This window comes from Fringilla coelebs (genome assembly GCF_963513975.1).
Source record: "Fringilla coelebs genome assembly, chromosome: 6".
Taxonomy (NCBI): Eukaryota; Metazoa; Chordata; class Aves; order Passeriformes; family Fringillidae; genus Fringilla; species Fringilla coelebs.
The window spans coordinates 32,709,258-32,736,901 of record NC_140034.1 but is presented as its reverse complement, the minus strand read 5'-3'; the positions used below and the strand labels follow the sequence as shown (position 1 = coordinate 32,736,901).

At 36.1% G+C, this 27,644-nt stretch overlaps 1 protein-coding gene across 8 annotated transcripts in view; it reads right to left on the bottom strand.

The window, feature by feature from the left end:
- GPHN (gephyrin) overlaps positions 1–27,644 on the bottom strand; it is a 271,571-nt gene that overhangs the window by 151,234 nt on the left and 92,693 nt on the right. For all 8 annotated transcript variants that reach the window (XM_084207537.1, XM_084207540.1, XM_084207539.1 and 5 more), the window contains one exon: positions 8,514–8,571. In XM_084207537.1, coding sequence (XP_084063663.1) covers positions 8,514–8,571 — 58 coding nt within the window. The remainder of the gene's footprint in view (positions 1–8,513; positions 8,572–27,644) is intronic.

Sequence of the window (27,644 nt, the reverse complement as noted above, 5' to 3'; positions counted from 1 at the left end):
ATGAAAGTGCTTCTATAAATTACATTATTTTTATAATCTGACTCTAAGTATTTTTCAGTGCTACTGTGCCATTTTTTGTGACTAAGGGAACAGGCCTTCACATGCCATTATACATGGTGTGGCACTAAAGGCTCATGCACAAGAGAAAAAGTTCAATGTTTTGGTCTTGGTTCCCTCCTCCTCAGTCCACCCCCATGGCTCCCATGCCTCTGCCCCTTCAGCTGCTCTTGAACACTGAGCTAAGAGTAACCACCTCAGCACACTGCTCAGCCCTCACTCTTGGATCATAGTAGCCTAATTAGAGACTTCTATTTTATATGCAAATTGGAACTGGGGACTTTTTCACATCTCCTATACACACCATTTAACATTATTCTCTGTTGAATTTTGTCAGATGGTTTGTTACACAACTACTCAGTATTTTAATGTCCTTATTTGCAGTAATATTTCATTTCTCTACAAATAATAATTTTCATAATTCAATAAGATACAACCTGTAATAGCTGTACAACTGGGGGTATTAAAAAAAAATACAAACACCAAACAAAAAAAACCCTAAACAACACTCCTGATCTCTCTTTCCCTATATACAAAGAACCAGCATATAGAACCCAAAGGTTTGGGTTTTTTTTAAAAAAGCAAACCAAAACAATCCTGCTGGCCTTTTCACTTATACATACAGGTCCAGCACTCACCTACTGCAACAATCATAAAAAGAATATATTTCAGGAATAAATTTACCACAAGAAATGAACATAATATTGATCTCCCTCAAACTCAGTCAAGCCCTTAATTACTTATGACATTATCAGTTTTGATAGGATAACATTGAGTTTCCTTCATAAACCTCAAATAAGAATAATCAGAATGCATTCTTACAGGGTAAATAGAACCAACCAAAACTTAATGTAACAGGTCACGTGGAAAATTATTAGGGCTTTTATATAAACTTGATTTACTTAAACACTTGCCAAAAGCTATTTGCTGCTTAATGAAGCTGAGCATATTTTCTCTTCTCATTCATGCTAAGTGACATCCCATTTAAGAAATTACTTTTCCAGTGAGAACAGAAGGCACTGAAAACATTGCCCAGTATAAGGAGTCAGATGAAAAGTACAAGAGTCTGTGTTAGAGCTGGTCAGAAGATGCCCCAGGAGACAACTAGGTTTCAGGTGATGGCTGGTACAAAGATATGTATTTAGCAAAGATGGAAAACAAAAGAAAGCCAGGAGGAATTTAGACAAAATTGGTTACTACAGCCACAGAGAGAGGCAGAGATTTTTTTTTATGCGGGAAAATAAGAAATTTCAATTCCTGTTTCTAACATATTTAATTAAGGAAGACTGAATAGACAAACAGGTCTGTGGTAATGAAAAATCTGATACACATTAATGTCCCCTCTTAGGGGCAACAGCTTAAATTCTGAGCAACCAGAAATGCCCCAAGGGTGAACAATAGGTTTGTCTTGTAAATTAACTTACAGCTATTTTTGTTCTCTCTTTGCAGGAGAAATACAGAACTATTTTGTTTGCTTTAGAAAGTAAATAATAATAATTCTAAAATGATTTTGTCTTGTCAGCATTGCATTTCAACTTCAATGGATGCATGGTCTTCCTGCCCTTCTGTTCCCCATGTGGCAATATTCCATGATCTGCAAATCACAGGCTAAACTTTTGTATGTTCATAAGACTAAATCACACAATACAATATAAAATGTATTCACTTAAATTCTACTCACACTAGGGGACAGGAATTTATAACAATGCTTCAGCATTTTCTATATTCAAGACAGCCTGGAAGAGCAAGGTAACTTGAGGTGGGGTTTCATCTGTCATTTCTAGAGACATGACACCTCTGAAGTCACAAAGCCTGTGCAACATAAGATGGAAGACAGCAGGAAAACAAAAAGTGACAATTTCTATTTTCATGTGGAAAGTTAGTGAGTATACTCTTTCATCCAGAGTGCCTGGGCATTTGATGCCCTTGCCAGGAAAGCAATGTTTTTGACACATTCAGCAGTCCTAGATCAGAGTCTGATAGACACTTCAGCCACCTCTCATTTTAAATTCTTTTTGTAAAGGTGGGTTTTTTTGATTGAGAGTCTGTGATTGTAGTGAGTATCCATCATCCAGAGAAGATGAGAGAAACAGATGAAAAGCCCCTTCAGTGAGCGCTCCCTAGGGAGTTTCTATACAGAAACTTGAGATAGCAGAAGTTCTAGCATGGAGAACAGTCACGGCCTCCAAGCAAAAGCAGTCTCAAACCTATCAGAGCAGAAACAATCCAAAAGTCAAAACTGATATTCACAACTACTAATGGCTTCATAGGTGGGAAAAAAAATCCCACAACAGAAAAGGCATTCTTATGAAACACTCATATTTCACTGGTGCGAGACTGCGCCTGGACTAGTCAGGCTTGCACAGCCATGCTTGGCACCAAAACCTAGAGTCAGAACCCAATGTAATACAGACTGCACTTTCCAGAGGAAGGGGAAAAATCTGTTTTAGACAAAATAAAACATAGATCAACATAGGACTTATGAGAAGAAAAAATTACATAATACAACAGATAAGGAAATCACAGTCTAGGAGCAATATAATATGATTCAATATAATCTAAATAATCAATTGTGGACTAGAACTACAAGAGTGAAACACAAATGCATGGCCATTATTAATACTGCTGGAGTTGCACATCTCTAGCTTGTAGCACAAATGCATACATGTGGACAAAAAATTAAAGGAAAGTAAGGTTTTATTTTACGTAAAATTTTGGACAATTTCGTCACATAATCCCACACACAAAACTTTAGTTCTCTCTAACATGGAAACAACAGCTGTAACAACACATTAATTATTAAGGATTAATACAGCAAGTAAAAACTCAGGTTTTTGTCATCTAAAGAATGATGTGGCTTGAAAAAGAACACGAGTCAGTGACTGACTCTGCTAATTCAGGATTTGGAAATTAACTCAGGAAGAAATTTGTGTGTACATCAGGTGAAATTCGATTACAGGAAAATATGATGAGACAAAGTTGTTTTAGCTAAACACATCCCACTTCTCAATGGTCCTAGTTACGTTCATGTCCATAAGAAAGTCTCCTTCATGAAAATCCAAGAAGCAAGTAGGAAAACCAAATCTGCAAGTTTATTGGGGATTTCATACACTAAGTTGACATCTCAGTGTCAATTTTTTGTTACTGGTTAGAACATCTGCAAAAGGTTTTAGAAACTTTTTTTTACCTAGATGCAGGAGTATAATTAAACTGTCTACTGGATGGTCAGACTCTGGGTGCATGTTAAGGGAGGCAGAAGACAAGCCCTCAGTTTTACTCAACACACAACTAGCAATCTAATGGAATCACATGCGACATGACTGTCACATATACCCTTTAAATCTTTTTAAACTTGTGTCTGTAAGCTTGAGAGTCTACGGAGATGCTTCTTGTTAATACCCTCTAGACATTCAGTGGATAATACCCTTTCATGTCATGCTTAGTAAGAGCTCTTGTGCTGTGAGTTAGTAATTATAGTTTGAGATGCAGAAGAAGAAAAACACGGGCAGTAAAATTGAGAACCAGAATTATCATTCCTGCAAGGTAAATAGCAAAGTTTCTGGATGCTTTAGGATTAGTGGGAGTACACACTTCAAAAAGCTTGAGCCTGTTCAAAAAACTTATTCTGACTGGGCAAACCTTTTTGTTTGTGCCGGATCCAAACAGATAAAGGAGCAATAATCTCAATATTATCATCAAATTCTGATGCCTCCCATCATAAACTTTGGATAAACTTTTTGTAAAGCACTCGGCCAGTGCTGGCACACTTGGCAGGTGAATATCCATACAGTGATGAAGTAAACCAGATCCAGGACTTAACCTCCTATGCAAAACTGGGATGACAGGACACCTCTTTGTTCATGTAAAGCAAGGGGGCTTCTGTAGAAGATGCAAAAAATATTAAATACTGCCCTACTCTCCAGTACGGAGAGTAAAAAACCCAGCTTTGTGACGTCTAAATATTTTCAGGCACAACCCTGCTCTTGTGGACTATCTACCACAATAGTTACAACTACCTTTCTCTTGTGCTTTTTTTTTTATATGGGACTACAAACTGGCATTTGCTGACATATTGCTACTTAGTTTTGCCACATGTTGATAATTATGAAAATGCTTTGATAATGATCAAGGCCAGCATCTCTTGGCTGCAGACAAAGTTTGTGTGAGTTTCATCAGCTACTCTTATCAGTAAAAAAACAGATTCTGGGATACAGCATTATGTAGGTATATGACAACACAAAGTCAGCAAACCAAATGATTTCTGAGAAAATCTTGGAATAGACTGACTTTAATTGTACTTCTATCAAAGCCGCCTATTTTTGATGGCAGGGAGTGCAGCTTTGCTCTGAAATACATCTCACTGACACTGAAATCAACTTCCTTTGTTTCTAAGATGTTCCTAAAAATGACTGTGTGGAAAAGTTAAATCTTTTCAATTCCTAAGTCATATAGGGCAACTGACCTCTCAAGAAGACACAGCACTCACCATTTCCTTTCTGGCTACTTCACTCTCCCTCACAGTTTTTATCATTATTTACTCCTGGATCATTATCACTGGAGTCTACTTTCTCAAAGACTGAAGACAATCTGAGAAGAATGTGTTTCAGCTGTGCATAAAATTTTTCATGTATTAAACGATTAAGTTAACACATACCCCTAAAGAAAAAAAGAGAGCTATCCTACCATTATTCAGGGAAAAATGCCTGTAGTCCTAAATGCAACCTTTAATACTTTATGCACATATATTTTCATTAAAATAGTATCTATAGAAGAATTATGAGTGTTCCTTGAGGAGCATAAAGTGTGTCTCTGTGTGAAAGGGTGGTTAATGGAATTAAAAACCCCCTCCCATCTTGATCCAGAGCTGCTTTACATCTAAATTTATAATTTATAACCAGCACTAACAAAATATTTCTAACAAGATTTCTTAAAACTAACTACCACAGGAGGCAACCACTTAACTTTATCCTCTACACTGGAATATCTGTCTCATGCCACAAATATTATAGGAAAGAAATGTTCTGGCAATGTCTTTCTTGTGCATATTACTTTCATGAATTAAGGACCTGCTACAAAACCCATTTCTGGTCTTGAGATGAGATGCATGATATATCTACATGAAAAGTATATATGAAAGCACATAAACTCAACACAAAACAAATTTCTTTCTGCTCTTGACTTGCAAATCCTAGCAAACCAAGTATTTTTTTTTTTTTAGGAATCTGTTAAGGAGGTTTTCTCATTCACTGAGTTGTCTTCTATAATAACCACCCTTCACCACACCATATATTTCCTTTGTAATGGCAAAATGTGGAAATCAAAAAGACCATGTCTCATGGTACTATAAACCATAAGGCATAAGATGAAACTGTTGACATAAATCTATAGGCACTTCACATAAACTTTCCCTAACCTGTAATAGTCATAAACTGCTCTTTATTCTTGAGGCAGTCTCCATGTTGTTCATCAAAACCAGTGTTGCCTGGCCCCATGCACACAAAATCATTTGGCTTGGAAATCCTCTCCTTAGGCACATTCTATTACAGTGGGTGAGAAACAAGGCTGAAATCTGACACTGCTTTTTTTATAGTTTGAAACGGTTCCTGCTTACAGGATGAATATTCTGATGAGAATAGAAGTCTAGAGGAAGTTGAAACAATGACACTTTCTCAGGAATGTGCTGCAGTTTCTATATTTACTGTCTTCATCAGTCCTGGAAGCATTTAAAAACCAGCAGGTACTGAAAATGAAGTGACATTGCTTTAACTGGTGTGGAGGAATGACAGGACTGCAGATGGTAGTACATCCATTTACATCTTGAAAGCTTCTTTTATTGAAGGAGATCATGTGATAGAGGACATCTACCTTCTAGAAGATTTTTCAGGGGGGAAACATGAGATGGTATCTAGGTAAAGCTACCTGTTGAGTGTTCTCACTTTGGGAACCTCACTTTTGTCACCTACCTGTGACAAAAATCTGGGGAAGGTAGGTTTCAAGACACTTTGTTTCAGACTGATACAGATGCTGTGGAACTGTGGTGGTGATTGGTTCCACACAAACCTTCCTAACCTTGGCATGGTGCATGAGATTAGTTAGGGTACAAGTTACCACTTCTACCATAAGTACTCCTCGTTCGTATGCCTGCAATAGTGTTCTACCCAAGAAGAATTACATGAATTAACAGAATCAATACACTGGTTTTCCTCATAAGTTATTCTGAGCTGCAAAAGAGGTTAATCTGCCACCTTTCCTAGAACACATGCAAATGCTAAGATACTTAATTATTTGTCAAAATAACTAATGGTCTCTGTCTGATGAAGTTTCTCCTTTCCCATTTAAGAAAGCAGTTTACTTTTTAAGGACTATCAGAAAACATGAAAATACGACTCACATAAATATAATTCAACAATCCATCAAGTTAAACAGATTTTTAAAGTGAACCTAATATTTATGCATATTTCATCAAATTAACTTCCTTAATATTTCATGTTTAAATAGGGGACAGATAGTTGTGAGGCAAAATAACTGAATTAAGGTACATGGAAGAAGAGTCTGTTCTCTCTAGAAGCAAAATTCCAGTAAGCTGATTTGCCTTCTATTTTCTCCTCTCTCCTTTTTCTACTCAAATCAGCTAGGAGAGCCTTTTAGATGTTAAAACTACCTCCTACAATTACTGCAAGGACACTCTGTCTCACCGTTTACCAGCTGCTATTCACAATACATATGGACAAAATAATACTTTTTGATATCCAATATATATTTGTCTGTCTTGGCATCTTCCAGTAGTGCATTGTTTAATATAAATAACCTCTATTGCAGTTTGAGAAATTGAAGGTGTGGGAAGTGGCCTGACTTCCGATACAACCTCAAAACCCCACTACCTGAACAAGACAGGACAGCTACCAGAAACAAGTAAAGGGAAGGATTCTTCCCCAGCACTTTAAATAGCTCTGACTTTCAACAATGAAATCCTTTTCCACACTTAGATCCTGGCACAACTGAGACTAATGAGTAACCTATCCTTTGATGCTTCCTAGGATCTCAAGCACTTAAACACCAGCTAAATAAGAAAAAGCTGAAAATTCAGAACAGTTGTCCTAAGCAGGTAAATATTCCTGCAACTACTAATCTAGCAGCAAGTTCCTAAAAGTAAAATTATTTCTTATCTCCCAACATTCCATTTTTCTTTGTTCACTGAACTGAATTTAGTACGATGAAGCCAGAAATATCAGCTTTCTTCATCTTCAACATTAACAAAATATCAGTGGTATTGGTTTTCTTATATTAAAGTAAAAAGATTTTGGTTTAGAGTTTTTGTAATTTTTAAAATAGTTTTGGAGCAGTTGTTTAAGCATCATGAAAATACCACTATTTAATTTTGAAAGCCTTCTTTCTTTCTTTTATTCCAAGACCAAAGTCTGAACAGTGGATCTATCCAGTAATAAATCATGCTCCCCTTGATAAAACTCAGGATAGAGAAGTCCATGAATCTCAGATTACAAAAATAAATTTTGATCATGATGGTGTGATAACTTTGACTGATGCAGATACAGGCAGTCACCGTGCAGTGACTTGCTTGCAGTGGGTTTGATACTAATTGAAGAGGAATAAATTCTCACCATTTGCACACTGCAAAGTCATGTCTACATCAGATATTATACAGTCACTTCCCTTCACAAGATTTTACAAATATTCTTAATTCTCTTTGCACGGCTGAAAACAAGTATGTGAAACAGCACAGTGGGTTAAGCAATCACAATGACCAAGCAATATGTCAGACTGACCTACTAACAACCAAATCAGGAATCAGATACACAAACTCTGCTATCAGATCCAGGCCAAAATCCCCCCCAGTACCCATCTTTCATTCCACTGAAAAACAAAACTGACACAAATTGCTGAAGCACATTTCAGGAGTGGACCTGGCTAAAGTGAGTTTTGTTACAATGCACATTACTTTGAAAATAAACTTCAGTATTTATTGCTACCACTACCCAAAACCAGAGTTTATAACAATTTTTTGAGCTTACACCAATTTTTTTACTTCATACTATCCCCTTCATAAGATAGACAATATTGAAAATATGGATGTGCTTTAGATCTCAAAAGCAGAAGGACACTATATAAAATTTTTGTTATGAAACTATAACTCAGTGTTCATCATAGTCCTCCATCTGTCTTCAGGTAGCAAAACAGAAATAGGTTGAATTACACAGGTTTCTGGCATCAAACAAATCCTGCTGAAGTCAGCTTAAGCTGAAGGTAAATTGTATCTGTAAAAATAACTAAAATTCTATTTTAGATGCATAAATATGGATCTAATAATTTTACTTAAGACACTTTCCTCTTTCCCCTATCATACACTTCAAAGCAAGGAATAACGTGGCTTTTTAATATAACATTTCTGTAATTTTCCAAAGAAAGAAATTCAGTGTTGAAAAGCAGTAATACTGTACCTTGATTTCTTCTATTTCATCTGGCACTATCTTGTATGCAGATATAGTCCCACCCAACCTGAAATCAGGAAAAAAACAATTCTCAAAATCAGTAACAGAAAATATAGTTTGTTAATAGTCTTATGACTGGTTCCAAAACACAATATTCCTTCTACCAATTTACAGGTAAAACCCAGTAAGTCCCAAATCAAATGCAAAAAACCCCCTTTCTTTATCCAACAAAAAAATCCATATGTGATTAACAGAAATGCTAGAAACCAGGTATCCGCCACCTTAACAATTAAGTCAGCCAAGCAAAATTACCATCATTAGGATGGTATTTTTATATTAATGGTAATCATTATATCCTATGATTTCTTGTTGATTGTCTAAGGCACATGGATGAGCTTAAGTATCTGAAGACTGAAGCACTTTTGTACAACTTCACTATGCTGCTACACAGTCTGAAATGCATCCAAATACATTAATGCATCCAAATAAATTAAATGTCCAGGTACAGACATCAAAAATCACACAGACTCTACAGCCTCCATCTTTGAAAAATCTCTGCAGTTAATGATTGGTAATAAAAAGTAGGTGATGGGTAATAGCTGGCATTGACACAGAAAAAATAGTTTTGTCCTATGGAACTCACTGAAATGACTTTTTGAAATCCTAAAAAAATCCTGGTAAAGAACAGTTCACATACTGAAGATGTATGAATAGCATGTACTATAAATGGTGGTTAATATTACATTTTGCCCAGAGACATGCAGACATGGCTTCTTTTATTTCATGAAGCAGTCTTATCGATGGTGACAATTCAGACCTAAAAATATAAGTGCACTAATGACCTCCTGCTGGCTCTACACAGAAATACCATTCATTTTCTGGATCCTACAAAAATGGAAGTTACATAAGAAACTAGTTTTTGTAAACTGGTAGACACCTATCAAATGTGCATTTGAATTATCTCCCTATTACTGGAATTTTTCTTTCTAATTGTTAGCATTTCTACACAGATGCATTTTCTTATTTCTTGAAATTATTGTAAATATTGTTTGTTTAGTCAAGTAAAAAAGAGAAGAAGAGACACAGAAAATACATTAAGATTTTCCCCGTAAGTCCTGCCTTTCCATACTTCTCTTGTAAATGAACTGTTTGAAGGTTTTACACAGAGGATGAAGTGTGCATAGGAAAAGTGTGAAGTCCATCACTGCTCCAGGAAACATCAGCTGTGACTTCCAAGGTAGAGGCAGGGCTACATCCAAATTCATCGTGGACAAAGACTGTAGCAATTGCTCTCTCCAATTTCCTCTGCAACTTCCATTGCTGCCATTCATTAAATGAGCTTAAAGTTGGAGAGAACTGAAACTTTTTTTGCCAGTGCAAGTACAAACATGAACTTTTATTTTTCATGACTTTTGTTCAACTGGTGCTTCTAGGGATAGCTACAAGAAATTGTCTTTAGCATCACGACAAAGGATTGCTTCATCCAACCATGAAAAGCAGTGGCTCAAGAGGCACGTTGACATTGCACCTGACCAGTCCCACAGCTACTGGAATGAGATCCATAAGGAAGAAACTTTTATGTGCTTCTTTGAGATCTATTCCTGGCTGCACTTTGGAGTGCCCCAAAAATCACTGACTTTCTACCTTCTGGCAGAAGGAGAATACAGAACCTCTACTGCCAGCACTCCGGCAATATGGAATTCCACCTGGCACATTCCTTTATTGGCCACCCTTGGCACAACTTTTTAGAACTTCCTTGGAATATCAGAGAAAAAAAAATCAAAACAATTGACTCAGTAAACTCATCTGACTCACACCATTAATTAGCATCACTATGCAAATAATTCTTCAAAGTTTTGTGTTAAGAATTTAACAAACTCTGAATCCGCAAAGTTGCGGCTCAAATGGTACCACTCTTAAAAACTAAAATGTCAGCTACCACAATTCCACATTTTTGAAAGAGAAAGACATATTAAAAATTATGTTACTGTCTAAATAAACAATCTCTCACTGATAGCTCCAGCTCACATATCTTAGTTCATTTACAATCCTACACTGACATCTTTATCTCAAAAATCCAGTCTACAAACATAAACAATAACAAATTTGAAGCTGAAAAAGAATCAGAGAATATTAATACACAATTTTATCAGTGTCTCAGATTTGAAATGAAGTTTTTAAGGAAGTCTACACTTTCTTCATTTCAGAACATTAGATTTCAGTCAATCTTATAACTTCTGAAAGAGATTCACCACAGCAGATAATACTAGCAGATTTAACTGGTGAAAGACATAAAAAAGACATTTCACTTTGTATATAAAGTTTGTCTACGAGTTGCACAGAAGTTTAAAGGCATCTCACACACTGGGAGGATGCAGCTAACACAGCCACATCACAATTAAAAATTTCCAGCAGTCAGTCAAAGTCTGAAGTGCAAGGGACTGGACACTATCGTACACACAAGTAACAGAGAAAATCAAAAACATTGTGATGATCACTAAGAAAAACCAGCAAAATCAAGGTAAATTGAAAATCAATGCAATAATGGATATGTCCAGCTTGAGAAAATGTTCTATTTCAAGTGTTTCTCTGAATTACATTTAAGTATAACCATCAGTTGTGGCCTGTCTGGAAGCTTACTTGTCATTGTGCAATTCCTTGATTTGATTACTGATATCTGAAAGGAGAAAAGACAATGATAAACAGGAGACTTCAGCTATAGGATGATACAGAGACCATGACAAAGGGCTTGCACGTGGCATATTGTTTCACTTTGTTGTGAAAAACCTCTCTCTGCAGGTTGTTTTTTGTTTTTTGAATACTTTACAGTACCATTCTTAATCACAATTAAGAATTAATTCTTAATCACACAGTTTCAAGAAGTAACTGTGATCAGAAGAGCAAAGGATCAGCTAGCCTGAGTGAGTATACATTAACCACAATGGGCTTTGAATGCTAAAATATAATGCAGCAAAGAACACACTAGAATGGTCAGAATTCAGATCACTAGGGATGAAAATTCTGTGCAGAGTACTCTTCATGTTTCACATATTTTACTTTTTAAACAGATTTTATCACACTGCCCTCCATTTGAGCGACTCAACATCCAGCATCCTCCAACAGAAATGACATTTTCTCTCTGATAATACACAGCCAGCTACTTCCAGTACACTGAAAAGATGGTCCCAAACTTCACCCTGAGCAACCAAATGTGCAAAGTCTTTCTCTCCCAAACTGCAGTATTTTCCCACTACAGCAAGACACACTATTTAACAGTGAAATGATTTTAAATGCTAGTTACCTTTAATGTTTCACTTGCATATGTGAGAGATAATCTCAAACATAGCAGAATTTGTATTAAAATTTTTACAGACATTAATCTTATCAGCTCTGTATCATACCTTGAATGTAATGCAGACAGCCCAATTCTCTAATCTCTTTGCAAAAGAAAAATGAAATTATTCCTAGGTGTAGAAATAAGAGCTGACACAATAATAATGAAAAACCGTATCTTACACTGGGCTAAACTGGTGAAGGTGTTTGAGGCAATGATCAGAAAAGATAAGATACAAATTCCATAAAAATAATCAGGAAATAATAAATATAATTATTTTAACAAAGGTCTTAAAACTAATAGAAATGTAGTGTCTTTTTCATCTTTTTAGACTGGGCTTGCAAAAGTTCACAAAGAGGATTCGAGAGAACAACAAGGTTTCTATAGCAACCTAAGAAATTAGCAAAATACAGGAAATAAACTGAACTAAGGCCAACACAGTTGTATTGCAACAGATGGATGCTTTACTATTTCACAAATTAAAGCTAAACATCAGAGAAGAGAGAAAACTACATCCAAGTTAAGGAAAGCTGAAAACCAGGAAGAACTGTGCTCAAATGGAGGCAAGAAACCATGAACCACAGCTCAAATGAAAAGTAAGCTCATGACAAAACTAAAAGAGAAATAAATTTACACTGTTACATTAATAAATTTACTCTGTTACATTATTTTAACAAGCTGACCTGTTTGCTATTTGCGTAACTTCCCAAATAGTGCAAGTTGGACTTCTGGCTGGTTTTCCCATGTGCCCCTCTATATATCCATGCTGGGACAGTCCCACTGGGGTGTTATTGCACAGTAATGCTGGAATATTATTCCATTTTGTGCAAGACACTTGTGCACTTGGACTGAATCCATACAGGTCAGCTTTTATCATTTGAATTCTGACCAAAGTTATGAACACAATCTTTATATACAGTTCCACGTTAAGGGACTGCCATAAGAAGCTGAGCTATTGATTCATCTGTTAGCTTAATAAATGAGTCACACCGAATGCAATGAAGTAAATTTTCTAAAAATAGCTTGTAGCCAGCTTGGCTGCTGTCATCTGCTGAATTTCTCCAACACCACTTTAATTAACATTAATCTTTCTTCAGATAGATCACTGTCTAAACAATATCAAGTTGTCACTAAGCCTCCCAATGAAACTCTCCTTCATCTTTCAATGAAAGCAAAACTCAAAATCTCCACTTGGCTTTTTTTTTTTTCCAGAACCATCTCACAAATATATTTGTTACCTGCCATCAGGATCTTCTGTCCTTTGACTGATTTATAAACGAAGTAGATTATTCAAGAGAGACTGTTCTTGGGAGCAGATCAAACGCCTGGGAGCCAGACTGGCTATTTCTAACTCTACAGGCATGCTCATTTTATCACAGGCTACTGGATGAATACTTGCCACAATACTTCTCCTGCCAGAGCAAACTGACCAAGCCAGCATTCTCAACCTACTTGTGTGGACTACCTTGATGTTGACCCCCATGATATCAACAAATCAACTGGCCTTGGATCCTCACATCCTCACAGAATATTCCAAAGACAGAGGTAGCAGGATTTGAAAGCTTTTTTCTCCACTACTTGCAAGATACATTAAACAGAGAGAGAGCTCCTTTAATTGATAACTAGTTTCTACTGACCTTTGAGAAATTGTTAAAGCACCCTGAGGGAGGTAGTAAGAAGGCTGCTATTCTGGGCTGCCTTCCTACACAACAGAGCACTGGCAGCTCCAGCAGCCGGGGCTGCAGCTCCTGTCGCTGGCCGCTCGCCAGCAACGAACCCTGCAAAACAGCTTCCAAAGAGCATCCTGCTGACAGCTCCACTTACTCCAAGGGATTAAAGTATGCGACGAAGAGCCACCCCAGGTTTATTGTTTCTTTTTGGGGTATTGTTATTATTGTTATTATTATTACTATTACTAGTTGAATGGATTCAATAATTAGATCCTTGAAAACTCACTTCCCTCCTCCCCCAGTCTTTGGCTAACTTCAACATGCTGTACAGAAAAACATCACAGAAATCAAGTTATTGCAGACATGCCCTCTGTCAGTTCATGTCTCTCATGAACAACAGCTCTGAGATTAAGACATCACTTAACAGGATTCTCCCTCTGCCTCACCATGTCCCAAAGATTCCTTGCCCACACAAAAAAAAAAAAAAAAAAGAAGGGGAAAGGGATTAACCCAAAAGTTTTTATTCCCTACCATATAATTTTTTTAAGGGTAACAAATATACCACATTTTCTGCTGCTTTCAGGCTTTTTTCCCCTCCCCAAAAAAGCAACGAACTACACAAAAATACTATTTTTAAGGAGGAAAGCCATATTATTTTCCTCTTCCACCCTTCCAAGTTGGTTTTTTGCTTGGCTTTGTTTTGTTTTTTTTTTTTTAATTTTACTATAGGAAAAGCAAGACTAAGTCAGAAGAGGCTAATTTTTCAGACACTTATGACAAGAAAATATTATCACCTCAACAGACTAATATTGGAAAAGAATAGAACAAGAATCTTTGCCCTCAACATATGTCAGAAATTAGGGATGAGGTCGTATGTAGGTCATTTGGCAATCACAGGACCAGGAGCCACTCTTCCCTTCTAGCAGAATTAATCTGACTTGATTTAACTTTGGGGAGGAAAGTTGGAACAGTTATAAAGTATATGAATATAAAATACACATCTCTGTGTAACTACCCAGGCCCACGTGAGCTCAGAGCTTATTGCAGTTTTCCAGGGGGTAACTTTGCTTTACCTGAGCACATGGGGCACAGCCCTGCATGACAGCTTGGGGGAACACTGCTGCCAGCCTGAGACACACCCATAGATGGACTGTCTCCTCTTGAAAACGTTTATCAGTTTGCTTACTGCCTAATAAAGACACACCAGGGCAGCGGGAAGGCACCGACACCAAAAGGCTTTGGTCTTACAGCACTATCACCCAAAACAAACTAATTGGATGAAGAGAGCACTTAGAATACACTCAGAATACATACTTTTCAGTGGTGCAATTTTTTTAAATTTTTTTTTTTAATCTCAGCATTGGGAGGTGCATTCTGTGCAAAATCAGGAGGACTACTGAGCTTCCATGAGAAGGAAAAACTATATAAGTTTTGATTTTTACTAAACAAATTAATTAATAATTGCTCAAAAGTCCTATCTTTAATACTTACATGCTCTTACATGCAAGAATTTGAAGCATGCAAATAGTGAATATTTTAATACTTTTGAATAAAATGAAATTAAGTATAAACAATATAGGTATTTATAACACCAGACTTTTTAAAAAAAGATTTTAGCACTTAACTAGTAAATAAATACTTCATCATTTGTAATAGAATGGTTCCACCAGATTATAGCAACTGAAATGGTCTGAGAACAACGTACTGCAGACTAATTCTGCACTTAGGATTTTCATTTGAGATTCTAAATTTTATTTATAATTTAAACTGACTTATAAAGTCTTCCCAAATGCCAGCAGAATCTAAAACCACTCTTGCCATGTGGGCCAACAGCAAAAGAGCCCACTTCCGTGCAGGATGCATGCATGTTTACAGTGCAAAGGAATGATTGTACTATGCTCCGTCTGATTGGTAATCTAAATATGGAAATCATACATTAAATCAAACAGACAGAAATGTCAGCTAGATTTAAGTAAAAATGTGCTCAGTGACTTTGAAAGTTCCCACCGGGGCATCAGATGCTTGACCAGCCAGCTCATTAAACAACATGAGCAAGATTTGAAATTTCCTGAGAGAAAAAATATGCAGAAGCAGACAAAAATCATTATCACAAAACCAGTAAAATTCTCACCATTTAGACAAATAAATATATATTTAATATCCATGTTGGGATTTAGTCAGTAGACTGAGGACTCTAAAACACTGTATAAAAAGAGATATTTATAGTAAATGCCAAGACAATAATATATGTTGATCTTACTTTGTCCTGTAGGAAATACCATTGTAGGGCAAAGTATGTATTTGCATTTTTTGCCAGCAAGTAGATACCTAAGAGAGATATAGAACATTTGCATATATATTGCTGGCAATTGCCTTCTAGAATATCCTCACCTACCTCAACTGAAAGCAAAAATTTTGGGTGCTGGAGAGTGACCTTCTGCCTAGCTTGGAAGGCACTGCAAATTAAAGGATTTAGGTGATATGATAAGGATTGCAATGATCCGCCTGGAAATGAAAGATTTCACTGGTAAATTACCATAGCAGCTTGTAGAAACCTATGCAGGAAAATAAAGCTATTTTTGCTGACACTCCTATCATTGCAGTTGAGCTCTATTTGCTCCCACCCAAATGAAAAAGAAAGACTGAGTCAAACATTAAGAAGATTCTTCCTATGAGAATAAGTTGACCCACAACTAGTAGAAACAATAAAGTTAATTTCTGTAGAAATTAACATTGTCTACCTTGAAATTAACATGGTCTACCTCCCCTATGGATTTATCCAACGAGAAATGAATTTTAAAAATATGGCATTTCCCCAAAAACCCCTCAGGCTTTTTCCATTTATATGCTGCTCACATTCCACTACAATACTATAATTTTTTTTCCAGTGACTTTAGTGCATTTTTGCTTCCATTTTTAGACACTCAAGCATTAAACATGCTTGTGAAGCATGGTTAGACACACAAAGTACATGTGCCAGTTTATGCCAAGATTAAAAAAATTAAGTATTTATTTTAAAGAGAGGAAGTTTGACTGAGATATGTAAAACCAGGAAATGGGACCAGCAACAAAGGAACACTTGATGCTGGAGAATAGGCTGGAAGGAATTGCAGGCCACAGGCTGAAAAGTGTAGTCACAGTAGTTTCTATGATTAGGTAAAATGACATCCAGAAAATATCTTCATTCCAAAAAAATCAGTAAGCATTGAAGGTGAGAGCAGGATGATTAAAACTTAAAAAGAATAAAATGTGGAGAATATGTGGGAATGGTCTGATTATTCCAGAGTCTAGGCAAAATTTTTTCTTTACAATTTAAATCATAGGGCTTATGGACAACCGCAAGAACTTTCAAATAACTTGCTTTAAAAAAAACAACTTAATCCTACAATACTGAAATGACACAAATGAGAGAGGAGCCTCAAAGACAAGCAGCATCCAGAAAGGCTAATAAACTTGTTCACACAATACTTCCCCTTCTGGAAGCTCTAACACCATACTTGGCTCCACTACATTTCAGAGAGATGTTAACTATGAGCATGATCCAGCATACAGCTAGTGGCAGTCTTGTTATATCTATATTTCTCCAGGCAGTTAAATTCAAAAGTAGAATTTGCTGGTTTTCTTTTTCCTTCATACATTAGTGTGCTCACATATATTGCCCTATGTGGCCTAAATGAGTAAATTAAATTCTGTTTAAAATAGTAATCCGACTCAAGGGGAGTTTTCTTAGTGTATGCTCTGTGCTGGGAATGTAAAAAGGAAAAAGAAAAATCTGTTTAGTCAAAGAATGGAGTCACAGGAATAAAACAAATCCACATTTGATCTATCTGTCTTCATACCTAGAAGGAACTTTCTATAGACAAATAGTATTAGTGACAATGCTGCAAGTGAGATTTTATTGCATGTCTCACACAGTTATCTCCATTCCATATAACTTACAGTTACTTCTGACATTGTCATCATCTGTATTTTACAGTTGCTTATAAAATATCTGTATAGTTCAAACTCAAGATACTAAAAGCACTTCTTTGTTCTTTATATTGGCTGTGGGTTTTTAGAACTAATCTTTGTTTTCTGTAGTTGACACTCTTTTTTTCATTCCATCTGATAATTCAAATGTCAACAAAAAGTTTCTAGATGAATTTGAAAACCACTTGATGCATTGTCTCTGCTTCTCATGCCACAACATATTACAACCTGACTCTTGCATTATTCAGAAACATGGGAGGCTGAGGAAATGTGGATCTTGGAAAACTTAAGAAGGCTTTGATTAAATGCATTCATGCATTTTGTTCCATTCAGGTCCCAAAAATAATTTCTACTTTTAATTTTTAAATAGCTCGCACAAACATAACCCATTGGCAAAATGTAACTATTTGCTCTTCCTTACTTGCAAGCTTTAATTTACCAGTCCCTAACAGCTATGTTCTCCTTCCATCTATTCTGTACAATGTTCTCTTAAAAGCAAAAATAATAGAGAGAACAATCCCCTCTGGTTCATCTTCTGAAGCCCTTCTCTCTTTTTATTGCTCCCCCTATAAATATGACTTTAGGAGGAGACTGCAAGGTTACTGAGTACACCACAGCACTATCACATTCCTGTGGGTGACAGTGACATAACATGCCCCATAACTTCAACATGCCTCCAGCAATTCCTGAGCTGAAGAACAGGGATAAGGCAAAGATTTATCTCTTCCTCAGTTTCTGCCCAAACACAGGAGTGAAAACAGAAAAGGTGAACCCTGGAGCTTACATTTCTGTAAAATAAGTAACTTCCTTCAGCACTGGCATGTTTATTCCATGTCAGGGAGGCCTGGTAAATTTGTCTAGATAAATATAGCAAAAGTGACAGGAGGTGGGTATCTTATCCAAAACAGAGATTTAGTCTAGAAGTCTCCGCCACTCATCAGCGTATTGGGAAATTATAACACCACAGAGGTTTAAAAACAAAAAAAATTAAAGCAGCAGGGATCTTTCATTTGCCAGAATGTCTGTGTTGGTCTCCCTTTTCTCACAATCAATTAAATGTATCTGGAGAATAGTCTTGAAAAATGCTTGACTGCAATTCTACCAGCAAGTACCACACGGAGCTTAGAGGCGTTCCTAGGCATCTGAAACAGCCACTATGTAAACGTGACCACAGAGTCACATTGGAAAAGATGAAGCATCATGGATTTTGCTTTGACTATACACACAGAACCACATTATATTAATGGAAAGGCTGAATTCCTGACTAGCAATGGGCAAATGACTAAGGTGACCAACACCAACACTGCTAATACCTCCCACAGTACTCACTGAGCCCTGGTGCAGAAAGGAGATCAAAGATGGTCAGAGCAACTGGGAGTGAGGGCAGCACAGCGCATGCACGACTCTCATGGATAATGATATTAAAAACAAGTACATGAGGTTGGTGTACAGGGATAGCTGGGCTTTATGAATAAACCACTGTAAGAAACTGCAATATTTCTTGCCCGATCACAATTTACTATTTTACTCCAAACAAGCAATTATTATTATGAAACCTGCCTTTTCCTTCCAGAACTAGCAATAAACAGCCTCACTCTTTAGACAGTAACAGTAATAACCAAAAAAAGCTAGTTACAAAAGCTCAGAAATAATCCCAGTCTGCACTGAAATAAGTTTAAGTGATACCCAAACTTAGGAACCAAGCTTAATTGCAGCACTGCATTAAGAAAGAACATTTAAAGAACTGATAGAAAATACACTACAGATAATGCCAGTACAATATATTTTAGGACCTTAACCTCTGGTTAAACTGCAAGATCATATTATGCTGGCAATGTCATACTATAATTGCATTACAGACTTTTATTCTATTTTGGAATTGCCTTTGTGATCAAAGAGCTTAGAGGTAGGTGGGCGGTGCCATCAGGTCAAGCAACGGAAGAATCTCTTTCATTTAAAACATAAAAGGTAGATCTAGAAAGCTGGTGGAACAAAGACCATTTACAAACTAAAAGAAAACTCCAGATTTTGTATCTTATAAATATTCTCCCCCTCCTCCAGCAGAATTTGATGGGTATATTTTACTAGGTTATTTTAACATAAACTATATTGTCAGCTATATTTTCATCCAAAACATGTCAGGACAAATAGTGATGCTATCCCTCTACAACAGCAGTCAATGCTTTAGCTCCTATTTCCTCCAGCCACATCACCTGACTTTAAATGCTCACTGATGCATAATGTTACCCTAGATAAGTGTCAAGATATATTTCATTGCTGCAGTGCCTCTATACCTTAAGCTGCTAAGAAGGCATGCTTCTCCAAATTCAGCAGTGTTTTTCAAAGCTGAGAAACATGATTACCCAGTGCACATTTAGCTGGCTTCATAAATCAGACAATAATTGCAATAAATGGCTTTTTAAAAAAGAATAGACTTTCCATGCTCTAAAATTGTTTTAGTATGAAAACCAGAATATCCTCTTTCATCTTACTTAAGGAAAAGTGAATATACAGTAGAAGCATTCCCTCACTGATTCACCTTTGCAAGTCTTTATATAATAATTTGTCCAAAATCAATTCACACTGAATTCAAAACCATTTTTAATGAATAAATAAAATATGGGAGAAGCCTTTTACAAATAAAAGAAAGTCAAAGTCGAGTACCTAATACCCAAACATGTCCATTCCAAGGTTACCTTTCTGTCACATCTATTGAACTGTCACATAGTTCAGCTCATCTTTACTCCACAGTGGCTAGATCTAGGTCTTTACAGTGAAGCACAGTGACTCCACTTGTGCCACACATGCCATTACAACAAAAAACTCCACAGGTAGGTTTTAAAATGCCTCTCAGTTACATCCTCAGAACTGCACTTGAGCAGTTCATGAGCAAAACACAGAACAAAAAAAAAACCCAAACAGAACAAAAGTTTTCCAAGCATTTCCTTCCCCCCAGTCTTTCCCCCTTCTAAAATTAGCTGAGTAAGTAGCTATAATACAGCAATACTTCAGGGTGAACTTTCATATTATTGGAGAATTCTCTTTCACAGAGCAATTCAATCCATGACACAGTTTTGCATTAGATTACATTAAAGAAAATATAAGGCACTAGAAGTCTTCTGATTTTACAATAAATTAAAAGAATAACCCTAACTCCGAACAATTGTTAGTGACAGATACTTGAATGATGCATCATAATGCAAGCTTGCTACTTGTTTTTTAAAATGTTTACTACCTCTTCTGGCAGAATTCTCAGCTTTTATTAGCAACTGAACTATTAAACGTAGGAGATGAAGGGAGAAAAAAAACCAACCAACCAAAACCTTGGATCTATTTGTTATTTTCAGGGAGCTATACCAGCATCCCACGTGAGATCACAGCCAACTCTGTACCACAGCGAGAGTGGCACTGAGCCACAGCTAATAAACCATGCTGAGAGGAAGAGTGTGTTGGCTTGTACTCAGCACTGTGCTACAGACATCTCTCTCACAACCAGCCAAGCTCAGAGTACTCACTTGTCCTTATTTGTCAAAAGCTACTAACAAGGGAGTAAGTAAATTACATTAATTACATAATTTAAATATAAAATGCATAAAATATGTTGCATGTTATAACAGTGTAATTTAGAAACTGTGTTATTCCGTGTGAATGATGCAAAGGAATAGTTCTTAACAGCAAATATAACTCATTTATACCCATTTGAGATCTTTCAAATTAAAATTGGGAAAGAGCTACTTAACAAATTTTCAGTGACTTTTTTCACTTAAATATGTAATGCAATTAAAACTAAAATAGTTGTGCATCATAAAATTTTATCAAAGTTCCTCAGTAAATGGTTTTATAAACACTTTGACATGAAATCAAATATCCAATTTTTTGGTTTGCCAGTTTCATTTCATGTTCAACCTTTCACTCCTTTTTACTGGCCAAGTACAAAATATTTATTGCTTAGTTCATCTGATTTTCCTCTTCCTTGTGTTTTCTCAGTATTTTTAGCTCCACTTGATCACAGGGCTTATCAAATTTAACTTAAGTAATCCATTCAGTATTTCTCCCTTAATTCACACCCAAACCTTTCCAACCCATCCCACCATTAGACTTTTTATTAAAAGCAGTAGTTAAACAAACACTTGTCTTATTTCATGACATATCTTTCCTTTTACGAATTAACCAGCAGTTCCATCAGAAAAAGTTTTATTTTCTACTGCCTGAAAACATGATCTGTGAAACAGACTATTTAGAAAGGATCTTGATTATTAGATTCTGGTGAGAATAACTCATTTTTAGCAATTTTACCAAGACCAGTCTCTTGCCTCTGCTCAGCACAAAACCCCTTAAATCTTAATTTTCCTTTTCTCAAGACCGAGTAACATACAGTACATCACTTTCCTGCAGTATTGTTAGATTTTCCTCCTGTAACTAGCTACTGCAGTAGATGGCTTATTTTATCCTGTGAGATTGCTACAAAAAGAAGGAAAAGAGGCTGCCCTACTGCTGAACTGAACACAGCATCAACACAGGCTAATGATCAATAACTCCAGTTAGCATTTTCTTCCATGGGTTTTAAAACAAAGCAGCAACAGAAACAGCTGTAAAATCTGAACAGTGCAGATGTATTTGAATTTCTTATTTCATCATTCACTCCTGTTCCAGAATAATAGAATGCCAAAACATTTTCTGATAAAGTCTCTCCTCAAGAGTAGCTTCTGCTGAGATAGAAAGGATGAACAAGCATGAAGTCCAACTTTGCTGAAGGAAGGGACATAATTTCTGGAAGTCATCAAATATGTACAAACCTCCTTTTCATAAGGCTGTCAGTGGTCTGATTCTTTGCATTACTCACTATTCCCATGTCTTAAGAAATACATATTGCTTTGTGCCACTGTAATTGTAGAAACTACAGATGGCTACCTCTTTGTGGATATATTTACAGTCACAGTTCTTGTCCAAATACATTGCTTCAAAACTTGCCCTAATGAGCCTGGATAATTTCTTATTAATGATTACTGATGTTTCATTTATCTGTTCTTCTCCAGTGATGATTCCAACATAATCCTTCTGCAAATTGAATAGAATTACAGAGTACAGGGCAACACAAAAGCTTGCTATTAGGGTAGCTAATAATCTGAGAATCTGATTTCTGTTAAAAATATTCAGCTAGTGTCCTGTGCAGAAGAACAGAAATAGTACAAAGAAACCATCATTTCATATGCCAAAGTAGCACCAAAAATTCATGGTCTTGAGAAGGCTCTGTATATACAGACCACTGCCTTAAACAAAAAGGAAAATCATGGGAGAGACTGACAGAAAGAAAAGATGCGAAGAATGAAGATCCCTCTGATAAATAAAGAAACTCTTTATTAATAAGCTCTCATTTGAGAGCTGTTTTTCCACATAATATAAGGTTTTGGACAGAAACAGTTCTAATTAGTCTGAAGTTAAGGGGTATTAAGACCTTGTTAAAAATGGAGGCTTAAATCAGTTCTTTGTTGGGTAATGAAAGTGATTGCTAAGATGACACAAACTAATTTTAAGACAAGTTATTGCTGCATTAGAGAAATAATAAGAAGAAAGCATTTCTAAGTACTGCTAACTTGGCACAGATTATTGCTATCCCTTCACAGTAAGTCAGTGTATTAGGCTGTGCAGAAATACCCAAGAAGGCAAGCTAAATAAAAGCTTGGATACTGGTAACAGTGTGTGACTAAAATCAAAAGTTATGACAAAACCTTCCTGGAAAGCTTATTGTTAGTAATATAAGAATACAATCTGACTATTAAAAGTAGCTTGTGTATATACATGCTGTTGTCATCACACTGCTCATAATGTTTATTTCCTCATGTACACAATGAAAATAATAGTAGCAAATCAAAGATGGTAAAACCCGTGACCGAGGAAAAAAGAATTTCAATCCACTGAAAATCTTCTATTAGAGGTCTTGAGCATCTTAAACATTCATAAACTGTAAAAAAACATAAGCAAACCCTTTAGTTTAGCATATACAATAAATTAGCTAAAGAGATTAAAAGGCTTAAGAGAGCAGATGGCAGGACAAACTGCTGAAGGAAGAAGGAAAAGAACACCCTCCTAAATGTACAATTTATTACTATCACTTGGGTTTCTGAATAAAACCTTGAGCTGATAATCTCTTTTTCTACCAGATCTGGGGACATTTTTGTTTCACATACATATCTTCAAAATGTTCTGCTCAACCATGCAGGCTGAAGCAGACACACTTCTCAAAGGTGTTTGAGACAGGCAAAAAGGGGAGATGTTTGCTCAATTTTGACTTTTTAAAAACACACTTCCCAAAATACTTTAAAAATATAAAGCTGATTTTTTTTTGCATATATGCAAAATATTAGAATTAAAAATATAAAACTGCTCTGAAATCTTCAACTCTATACAAGTTCATCAGTTATTAATATCAGTGTAATCATTAGCAAATAACGAAGTACACAGAAATACACCACCTATTTGAACACAAACATTATCCTTAAATCTTACTCAGCTTTTGGTCACAAATTCGTTCCTTGAGGATGTATTTTTAAGGTTGCTAGCTTTTAAAAATACAATACAGAGCATACTGTAAAAAATATGAATCAGTCTGTGAAGTGTGTTGCTTCATCCCCTCATAGGCAGAATTGCCCTTGAAAAGCTATTTGCCTAAGGCTCATGGCAGGCAGCCTTCCTTCTTAAGCCAGGGAGAAGTAGTAAAGAAACTAAAATTGCTTTGCATTTTTCTGGCAATTTTTTAGAAGGGATTCAATGCTGAAAGATTCTGAAAAAAGTGCATTTTTAAAGTAAACTGTACTAAAAGAATACAGTCTGAATACAGTAACAGTCTTATAAACTTAAAATTCTTTCTTGTAACTCTACTTATGTCAGTTTTGAAAGTAAAGATTCTGAGAGCCATTTTGATGGATTCTGGCTAAGGGTATTTATTGTAGCTTGGTGGAATTAAAATTTTGCACTTATAAACACAGAACCAAGATGATCCACCTGTGTATGGGGAAGACTGGATAAGCATTGCCCCATTTGGGATGAGCATTTTCTGGGCTTTGTTGCTTATTCTATGGAAACTGATCTTAAGAGTTTTAATGTTTCAAGATTATTCAAAACTCAAGTACCTTCTAGATTTTTTTTCTTTATGGTTTGGACTTTTCAAAAGAAACCTGAAATACAAGAGGATAATACTCCTGAAGCCTCTGATCTTGCCCTGAAATTCATGTATGTTTGGATGAAGATGAGGTCCTAAACTGTATGAAACTGTTAAGATAGGTTAAAATAAAACTCTTTCAAATCTTGTTCCCTAATTTTCACAGGATTGCAAACACAGTAGAGTAGGCACAATACAGAGTTTCCTGAACAAAATGCCAATGGTGTGGGTACAGCTAGAGCTCCAGGCACAAAATGGACACAACAGCTGCTGATGGTACCACACGCTGCTTCTCACTCCTGAATCCTGCAGCCATCCCAGAACTACAGTGGTAAAAATCTCTCAGCCACATTGCCCTCTATTCTCTCTTTCTGGATGTGAAAACCAAAACAAAATTACATATTAATGTATTTACTGGACTATTTGCAATCTATATAGTGAATGGCTTTCCTGGCTCTGTTAGAACTGTGGGTTTTTTATGTTAGCAAAAAATGGAAATACATGAAAGGGATCTTTATGTGCACCTTTTGGAAAAATGGAACACAGTAGACTAAAAATCACCACCTCGTAAGTAATAATTATATCTTTTGTTAAAATGGAGAAGAGGTTCCAATCATGCATTCCCACATTTAATAGTTCCTCCATGACCTATTCTGGTTTTGAACACTTGCCACTGAACATTTTCACACACTATACTAAACTATAGAGCACATTAACTGCGTAGAATGCTTGTGGCAATGAGAAAAATACTGAATGAAGAGGGGTTGAGGGAAAAAAAGAACCTGAATGTGCATTTTTAAAATAGGTGTTACAATCATGTCAGTCAAATGACACTCACTCCAGAGCAACCTGTATTTTCTAAATCAATCAACTATCTGAAAATGACACCAATAACAAATTTCAAAAAGATGCCCTGGATTTCCAACCACAAATATAGACAGATACATTTTTGTATCTGAAACCAAGTAACAAATAAAAAATAGAATTTTAATAGAGTAAGAATTTTTCCTTATTAGACTATAGGGAAGGGGATGAAAGTGAAGGAAAGAAGAGAGATACTATGGTTAAAGAAAGACCAAAAAGCTTAGAACAAAATAAGTAAGGATATATGTTTTAAAGTGAAGCATTTACTGCTATAGTATAACTGTGTTTCTTTGACATAGTCCGTAAAAAATCACTTGAGGTAATTTTTCGACCCTTAATATGCCTGTTTTGAGCTCAATGCTATCTTTATCCATAAAAAAATACTTAAGTCCTGATTATGCTCTTGTGATGTTTATATGGTAGCATGGACAAAGGGAAAAAGTACAAGTGAAGAATCCACGGTAAAATTCAAGCTGTAGTGAAAGTAAGTGAGAAAAGCATACATTAAAAACCCACAAGATTTACTGCAGAATAACTATCCTTTTCTTTCTTAAGTCACTATCTGTAGAGATTTCTGTTGTACACTGCTAAAAAGTGATTTTATAGGAGTCCCCCACAAAAGTTGTGGCGGGACAATTCTAATTAGGAAAGCAATCTAGAATTGAAATGCAGTGAATAATATTGCATAAAAGCATGAACAGATCTGAGCATAGCAATTTTCTGTATATCAGTGTCAGAACCATTCCTCAGATGCGCAGCAATGGCTTCCTGTACATCTCCATCTATTACAATATTTCAGTAGCAGATGATGCAATGCCCCTGCTAACCTAATCTATACTGCAAATAAGCACACAAATTTCAGAGACCTTCTCTAAATAAGACGTTCCTTCAAGTCGTTGTAGCTTGGACAAAAAGTAGCCTCTTGTACAAAGAGAGACCAGGGGTCAGCTCACAATTACTTTTCAGAGCAGTTCAGAAGATCATTTAGTAATTTTTACAAGTGAGATTAGAGGAGAGCAATTTTCTATCATGTAGTAAACTATCAAAAGCCATGTTAAGATGGTTTTGTTCCTCCATTTCTGGGAGTTCCTAATTTCAGTTTAGCCGTGTCAGGGAAGCCCGCTCTACTTTGAAGGACAAGTGTTTGCTCACGCAACAGAAAAGTTGTTCAAGTTTGTGGGTGCTCCACTCTTTATGAAAGCACTACTGCTGAAAGAAGTATATCAAAATTGCCATAACAGCTCAGTCTGAATGTGCACACAAGTCAGTGTGATGTTTCTGGTGCTAAGAAACAAATGCTTAGGGAATAAACACATGACACAGAACATGATTTGTTTCCTGGAACACACTTATCACCTCTTGCTGCCTTCAGTTCAGGAGCTTTCCTGACCTAGATGCTGCATGCAAGTAATTGGCTTTAACAGCCACAGTAGGTCTACCAGCCCAATTCCTCTATTTGTATCTATAATTTATACTCCAGGTTTCCATATGATGTTACATCAATTATGAAACATCCAGTTCTGCTACACTTGTACAAGTATGTACTTTTATTAATTTTAAACCTGCTGCTCAATTTTTTTCCTGTCACAATTTGTGATCTGTGAAAAACAGTGAATAATTGCCTCTGACTTTTTTTTTATGCTATTCATTGTGCATACCCCCACCATATGTTGTTTCTTTGTTAAAGTGAAAAATTCTAGTCTATTTAATTTCTTTGTGTGGAAGCTGTTCCAAATCCGTGTTTAATCTCATCATCTACACCATACCTCCACTAGAAGTTAATAAAGTAGTCAAGATTTAAGCAGATCTGAGGTCTATAGTCATATAAATAGGTCTTCTGTTTGGTACTTGATTTTTTTTGGTAAGTACTTTTATTTTAAATGTTCTTTTTTGAGTATACAGAAACACACTTAATGTACTACAAAGTATTAAGAGAATCCTTTCAGAGAACTATCTTAAGAAATGCAGTTTAAGCTAAGATCAGCACTGGACCATTTCTTACCTCCAGATACACACAAAAAAAATAAATCATAGTATAGACACTATGAGAAGACAACCCCCTTTAAATACCCAGAAAATAACAGAATATAAATAGAAACAACTAAAATTTAAAAGAATGGAGTCAGGTGAAGAGTCAGGCTAGC